The following is a 7871-nucleotide window of genomic DNA, read 5'->3' on the forward strand; positions in this document are numbered from 1 at the left end:
TAGGAGACCTGACGCCGCTGCAGGAGAGCTGTCTTATAAGACTACGCCAGTGGCTGCAGGAGACCCACAAGGGCAAGGTTGGACACGTGTATGAACACACCTAACACTCAAACTCTGACTCAAATAGCTGCAAGCGAGCAAAACTTGAATCCAAAGAACGTAGATGTAAGTAAAACACACATCCAACTCACACACACCACAACATCTGAATAAACACAATCTCCTCTCCCTCCCCTAGATCCCTAAGGACCAGCACGTGCTGCGTTTCCTGCGGGCCCGGGACTTTAACCTGGAGAAGGCCCGGGAGATCCTGTGTCAGTCGCTCACCTGGAGGAAGCAGCACCAGGTGGACTTCCTGCTGGACTCCTGGGAGAGACCTCAGCTGCTACATGACTACTACACCGGGGGCTGGCACCACCACGACAGAGGTAGGTACCTCTCGGAGCAGGATAAGGTTTTAACGGCAGGGTAGTGTTCAACGGGCACAGACAGAAGATGAAAATATATTTTGAAATGGGAAATTAGTGTTCTTATTGCACAAATTCAGGAAGTACTGCACCACCAGTTTCACAGTGTTTTCTTCCGTTTGGTTTCTAGTGAATGTGTCCCAGCTCTTATATGTATTGGTAATGACTAACTGTAATGTCTGGTTGCTTCTCTGGAAGTGACATCACTAGCTATGTTTCCATGAACTTGTCCAGTGATTATTTGTAGTAATTTTTTGGGGGCATTTTGCATACAAAATAGTTGCTACAATTGCCTGCTATGGGGCATTTCTGTTGAACTGTTTTGTGTCCGTAAAAACAGCTGGACGTAATGACGTCACACCTAAACATTTAAAATACGATTATTTGCAAGAACCTAGTGTTGAACACAAATTTAAGTGATTGAAGTGTTTTCATTATCCATTTTGGCAAATTGTGCATTAATAAGCCTGTATGCCCACTCCCACTGATCCGTTTCATGTCTCAGGTAGCTTGCAAAAGTCAGCATGGATAGAATGCAAGAAATGACAAATATTTGTCATGTGCCGATGTATGCCACGGACTGTGCCATGGTGAAACGTGCACTCCTCTAGCTCATAAGTAGTTGGATGGTGAAACCAGAAAAGCAAGGCAATGCAATTCAGGCATTCTTGAAAGTCAGGACAATCCTTGTCCTGCAAAGAAACATTATTTGTATAGTTGAACATTTTGATTTAGCAAGCAGCAGGCATTTAGAATGAAATGTGGAGAGGAGCTTTATAGTTACATGATGACGTCACGTGACCCGCGTACCGTCAAAATTATTGGGCAATCATTATTTATTCGAAGCACCGTTTCATTATTTATTCGAAGCACCGTTTCTATCATTTGTCACAATAAAGAATGTTGGACAAAATAAAAATCCACCCCTGTCAAACAGATGATACAGTGTTGTTGATCTTTAGGACGTTTCCCCTACAGCTGCCGTTTCCATTTCACTGCCACAATGTTTTTATATTTGTATAAACCTGGGTCAATGGAAACCTGCCTACTATGTGTCAAGGGAAATCTCCCAGTCTGTGGGCATGAGTCAGACGGGTAGCTGACAGATTGCTATAGCATATGATGTGGTTAGCAGAGATGTAAAATACCTGTCCAGGCATTGTAAGATCTGGCATGTGTCAGAAACGTCTGGGCAGAGGAAATTACCCATTATCTCCACTTAGCTGATAGCCAATCGGACATCTAGGACCTCAGACCAGGAAGTGGCCCATAGTAACCACAATAACCCCCACCTAAAAGCAAATACAGCTGGTAGTAAAATGCCTATATTTACATGAATGACTTTAATGTGAGTTGTAAATGGATATACTGTAGATGTGATTATGGTCAACACAACTCAATAGAGAAACTGAATCAGATTAACTGAATACTGTCTGCGTCTGTTTAATGTCATGATCATTACTGATCCTCTGTAGCTTTAACAGTGACCTCACTGTTAAAGCTACAGAGGATCAGTAATGATCATGACATTAAACAGACGCAGACAGTATTCAGTTAACTCAATAGAGAAACTGAATGTGTTTGTGTCCATGTCTGTCTATAGATGGACGCCCTCTGTATATTCTGCGACTCGGTCAAATGGATACCAAGGGTTTAGTGCGCGCCTTGGGCGAGGAGTCCCTTCTGAGACAAGTGAGTATGACACACACACATCCAGATGCAGGGTATAAACACACACATAAATACATAAACACATACTATTTGCAAATGCTCTCCCTTCCCCTAACCTCTCACCTCTTCACTCTCCCTCAGGTCCTGTCCATCAACGAGGAAGGTCTGAGGCGTTGTGAAGAGAACACCAGAGTCTTTGGCCGACCCATCAGGTAGCTACCATTTCACACTCACTCCTCTTATGTCTCTCATCCCTGAATACAGTATGTCCTATAACCCTCCTGTCTCTATCTGTCAGCTGCTGGACGTGCCTGGTGGACCTGGAGGGGTTAAACATGCGTCACCTGTGGCGTCCGGGGGTTAAAGCCCTGCTGAGGATCATAGAGGTGGTGGAGGCTAACTACCCAGAGACCCTGGGATGTCTGCTCATACTGAGGGCTCCACGGGTCTTCCCTGTGCTCTGGACCCTGGTGAGAGCCTGTAACATCACACATTGTAGTGTACATTACATTGTACAGTGCTTTCTCTCTCTCTTTCTCTCCAACTTGATCACGTTCAGTTGTATTCAATTGCATGTGCAGCGCAAACATATGAGACGACCTTTGACCCTGAGTGTCTGTGCTCTGTTCTCAGGTCAGTCCATTCATTGACGAGAACACCAGGAAGAAGTTCCTGGTGTATGCTGCGAATGACTACCAGGGGCCTGGAGGTCTGGTAGACTACATCGATAGAGAGGTCATCCCTGACTTCCTGGGAGGAGACTGCCTGGTGAGTCTGTCTGGCAGACCGGAGTCTCATCTGGCTGTTGTAGACAGTACCCTTCTACATGCATATGAATTCATATTGGCTAATGCTGCTAGTACATAATATAGTTAACATTGGGTCATCTTATTATACATTTTCCTAGCTGTGTGTGCTGATAGAACTGGGGGATGATTGTGTCTCTTGTGTCCTCTGTCATGTCATATCCAGTGTGAGATCCCTGAAGGAGGTATGGTCCCCAAATCTCTGTACAGGACAGCAGAGGCGCTGGAAAGTGAGGAGCTGCGGCTGTGGACAGACACCATCTACAAGACTGCCAGTGTCTTCAAGGGTGCCCCACATGAGGTAACCTGATCTAAACAGTAACTACAGTATGTGTTTTCCAGCTTCTCAGTTGACTGTGTTTAAACAGTGGGTTAGGTTGCTCCCCCTAGTGGAGAAATACAACGTTACAGCAAAAAGCTATAAAAACCCATTACAGTGATTTAACGATCATTTGTCTGTAGTTTTGTCCTACTGTGTTCACTCACTACCGATCCTGTTCCAGCTGCTGATTGAAATCTCCGAGCCCTCTTCTGTGATCACCTGGGACTTTGACGTGTGTAAAGGGGACGTCATCTTCAACATCTACCACTCCAGGAGGGCGCCCCAGCCCCCCAAGAGGGACGTCCAGGGGGCCCACGGCAGCATCGTGTCGCCAGCCACCAACAACATGCAGCTGATTGACAGATTCTGGATTCTMGGGAAAGACTACAGTATGGTGGAGACAGCACTCACCTGCAAGGAGGGAGAGAGTGTTCAGGTAAGAGACTGAAACAGGCACCGTCACATCCACAGCTGGTACAGGTGGGTCTGATGATTGGTAGTACCTCATTTGGATTTGTGTAAGTGGGTCTGTTCAATTGGCTGTGTTTCTGAACGTTTCCGAATATATGTGTTCGTGATAAAATGTACTACTTTTTATTTGTATWTWTTTTTTTTTACCTTTATTTAACCAGGTAGGCTAGTTGAGAACAAGTTCTCATTTACAACTCCGACCGTGCCAAGATAAAGCAAAGCAGTTCGACACATACAACAACACAGAGTTACACCATAAACAAACATACAGTCAGTAATACAGTAGAACAAGTCTACATACAGTGTGTGAAAATGAGGTAAGATAAGGGAGGTAAGGCAATAAATAGGCCATGGTGGCGAAGTAATTACAATATACCACTACGGAAACGAACCACCAACCTCAGATCTGAATCCTAAGACGCGAGTGTAACTGAAACATCTACTGATGTCAATGGGAGTTCTGTGCTGTCTCTTCATCCCTAAGCAGTGTCTCTGACCAGTGTTTCTGTCAGCTGGTAATTGCTGGCTTTTGGATGTTTTTTTAAAATGTTTTTTTTTACATAATATATATATTTATATACCTAAAAGCCGACAAATAAAAACATTGTAATGCATTGAAGTTGGTTTAGGTTGTCTTTCAATCCCATCATCTGTCTACTCCGGCTGTCTGTCTTTAGTTCACATTCTCACTAGCAAACTTGCAACATTTTATCAGCTGGTACCATCCCACAAAGTTTCCCYTGCCAGCGAGTCTAACAGACAAAGCTGTGTGAATACAGAGGATAAATATTAAAGTATTTTATTACGTTTTGCTAGATGAATCTCTCTAAAAGACCATTTACAGAGATGTCATACAAGTCCACCAAGGAGGAGAATTTAGATGAAGTCATTTAGTTTCCCTCTTCTAATCTAATGCCTGGTCCAGTAGCCAAAGGCACAGAGGGAGACATGCAAGGGGCTGACGTTCAATTTGTAGGCTATCCTTCCTCCTCCTTGCGTAGCTCAATAATCATTGCAGTCACTTCCATGTGGTGTCACTCGGCAGTGGACACGCCTTCCAAAGTATTTGCCTACATATGAGGGAATTCAAATGGGTTTCTATTACATAAAGTCTGTAATTTAGCTATTGCCGGCATTTGAATGGAAACGCTGCCTTTGACCCTCCACCTCACCTGTCRCCTCCTCCTCTCCCCAGGGCTCCCATGTGACGCGGTGGCCCGGGTTCTACATCCTCCAATGGCGGTTCCACTGCTCCCCGGCCTGCTCTACCTCCAGTRTGCCCCGGGTGGARGACGTGCTGGCCTCCCTGCAGGTCTCCTCCCACAAGTGTAAGGTCATGTTCTACACRGAGGTGCTGGGCTCCGAAGACTTCAGGTCAGTCACCATTCACTATACTGTATAACGCAGTGTATTGTTATAGTGATYCTTAGTGTGTAGGGCTGCTGCATGTCAGTGAGTAAATGTTTTAGGCTAGCTTGTTTTTTTAGGCAGTGTGTAGTTGTGTGGGGGAAATGTATTTGTGATAATTTATAAGGGTGTTTATAAAGATTCTTAGGGAAACAGTGCTCTAAGAAAAGGTGTTTGATAGATATTTAATCTATTGTCTGTGTGTCTGTCTGCCTGTCTGTCTGTCTGTCCAGGGGCTCTATGACCAGTCTGGAGTCCAGTCACAGTGGCTTTTCCCAGCTGAGTGCCGCCACCACCACCTCTAGCCAATCACAGTCCAGCTCCACCGTATCAAGGTAGCATCCAGCCAATAGGAGGTGAAGGAGTTTGAGTTTTGCAACATGGAGATCCCATTTAGGATCTAACTGACTTCTGATACTGTTGACTTCTGCCCTGTTGCCTTAAAGAAAAACCAGTGCTGTACCAACACCTGCCAATGAGGACTTAACCCTACCCAAGGGGATGAGAGAACTGTTATGAACTGTGTGGAACAAGGATAGCCTATCCTTAATGCCATGTGGTGGAACAGTGGAGTTCCTACCTGTGAGCACCTTCTAGTACTTGCATTTAAAGCACTGGAATATATTATTAAAATATACATGTACATTTTTTAATCTGTATCTATAATTTGCGACATTAAGATTGCTCTGGAAGTGGAACATCTGCTATATGAATAAATGCATATGAAGATGTCTTGCAAACAATCATCATCCTCTTTCTTTCAAAACCATTGTTCTTTCTTTTTTAAGGGAGGTGACAGAAATGTTTCCCATTTTATTGAAACTGAACAATAAAGCGCTTACTATTTTCAGCGTTTGTGTAATACAATGATGACTACTGTTTCAGATGGTACTGTTGAAGTTACCCTTCTTCACCATAGGATGTCAGTGTGTTACACGAGGAACGTTGCTACACACAACCATACTAGAGTAGCCCTTCTCCAGCCAGTGATTGTCTTACCAGCCACTCTGTCACTCCTTCCTTTGTACTCAACCTTTTATAGTTGTGTTGCTGAAATGGAGGAAGGCATAAGTTATAACTGATATGGCCTATCAGCGATATTACTGTGAGAGGTTCCTAAACCTCCGCCATGTCTTTTCTAAAACACTATTTGACCTTGCGTCAACAAGGTGGTACAGGCTACTGGTTGTTACATGTTTATTATTCTGTGCTCATTTTAAATGCAGTATTGCGTTCCTTCGCCCGCCTTGTGGTTGTGATTTACATAAAACTTTTAATTTCCATAAACTCATCAGATGCCTCTAGCTAAAGCCGACTAATTTATTTTTCCTTTTGTCGTTCCGTTGCCCTTGACTGTTATACAGTAGCTGGTGATACGTACACAATCAAATGGCTGGCGGCTGCAGTGCTTGGTTGAGAGGCGGCCTGCTTTACAGTGCTTGGTTGTTGGGCTCCCTGCTGGGTTGTCAGTGTTGGTGAAACAGGAAGTGTGCTGTCTGTTGTTACCAGGAGGATGTTTGCTGAATATTTCATTCCGCTCTAATGACCTCCTGGGACACATGTTGTCCACAAACTCCGACTCGGAGCCACACTTCCTCAAGTCTCATTGGCCAGTTAATGATTGAACTTTGTGCCCTTTACAGTCTAATTCCGTTCTCTTGATCGGGTAACCATCCGCATTGAGTTGGGGTCGACCAAATCTCTGTCATATCCAAGCTATGTCAATAAACATTAGTATTCACCTTTATTTTCCAAACACATTTACATGTACAGGAATTTAACTTGGTGAAATGGTACTGCCACAATAAACAATATACAGGCAGACAAACTATATATATATACACATACACACACATGCAGACAAACTAGCTCCGCCTCAATGTAAGAGCACGGAGTATACAATATACAGTTGAAGTCGGAAGTTTACATACACCTTAGCCAACTACATTTAAACTCAGTTTTTCACAATTCCTGACATTTAATCCTAGTAAAAATGCTCTGTCTTAGGTCAGTTGGGATCACCAGTTTATTTGAAGAATGTGAAATGTCAGAATAATAGAGATTTATTTCTTTCATCACATTCCCGGTGAGTCAGAAGTTTACATACACTCAATTAGTATTTGGTAGCATTGCCTTTAAATTGTTTAACTTCTGTCATGTTTAGGGTAGCCTTCCACAAGCTTCCCACAATAAGTTGGGTGAATTTTGTCCCATTCCTCCTGACAGAGCTGGTGTAACTGAGTCAGGTTTGTAGGTCTCCTTGCTCGCACACACTTTTTCAGTTCTACCCACACATTTTCTATGGGATTGAGGTCAGGGCTTTTTGATGGCCACTTTGTTGTCCTGAAGCCATTTCGCCACAACTTTGGAAGTATGCTTGAGGTCGTTGTCCAATTGGAAGACCAAGCTTTAACTTCCTGACTGATGTTTTGAGATGTTGCTTCAATAAATCCACATAATTTTCCTCCCTCATGATGCCATCTATTTTGTGAAGTGCACCAGTCCCTCCTGCAGCAAAGCACCCCCACAACACGATGCTGCCACCCCTGTGCTTCACGGTTGAGATGGTGTTCTTTGGCTTGCAAGCCTCCCCCCTTTTCCTCCAAACAGAACGATGATCATTATGGGCAAACAGTTATATTTTTGTTTCATCAGACCAGAGGACATTTTTCCAAAAAGTACGATCTTTGTCCCCATGTGCAGTTGCAAACCGTAGTCTAGCTTTTT

General features: G+C 43.8%; 1 protein-coding gene across 1 annotated transcript in view; it reads left to right on the forward strand.

Annotated features, from left to right (window-relative positions):
- Positions 1 to 5994, forward strand: part of LOC112069104 (SEC14-like protein 1) — a 10473-nt gene extending 4479 nt beyond the window's left edge. Inside the window, exons 3-13 of the mRNA XM_070438410.1 lie at positions 4 to 77; positions 239 to 428; positions 2071 to 2159; positions 2280 to 2350; positions 2437 to 2608; positions 2772 to 2906; positions 3111 to 3245; positions 3448 to 3702; positions 4933 to 5111; positions 5378 to 5479; positions 5591 to 5994. Of these exons, the coding sequence (XP_070294511.1) occupies positions 4 to 77; positions 239 to 428; positions 2071 to 2159; positions 2280 to 2350; positions 2437 to 2608; positions 2772 to 2906; positions 3111 to 3245; positions 3448 to 3702; positions 4933 to 5111; positions 5378 to 5479; positions 5591 to 5663 (1475 nt within the window). The 3' untranslated portion in view covers positions 5664 to 5994. The remainder of the gene's footprint in view (positions 1 to 3; positions 78 to 238; positions 429 to 2070; positions 2160 to 2279; positions 2351 to 2436; positions 2609 to 2771; positions 2907 to 3110; positions 3246 to 3447; positions 3703 to 4932; positions 5112 to 5377; positions 5480 to 5590) is intronic.
- Positions 5995 to 7871: the final 1877 nt, after the last annotated feature.

This window comes from Salvelinus sp. IW2-2015, unplaced genomic scaffold, assembly GCF_002910315.2.
Source record: "Salvelinus sp. IW2-2015 unplaced genomic scaffold, ASM291031v2 Un_scaffold909, whole genome shotgun sequence".
NCBI classification, from domain to species: Eukaryota; Metazoa; Chordata; class Actinopteri; order Salmoniformes; family Salmonidae; genus Salvelinus; species Salvelinus sp. IW2-2015.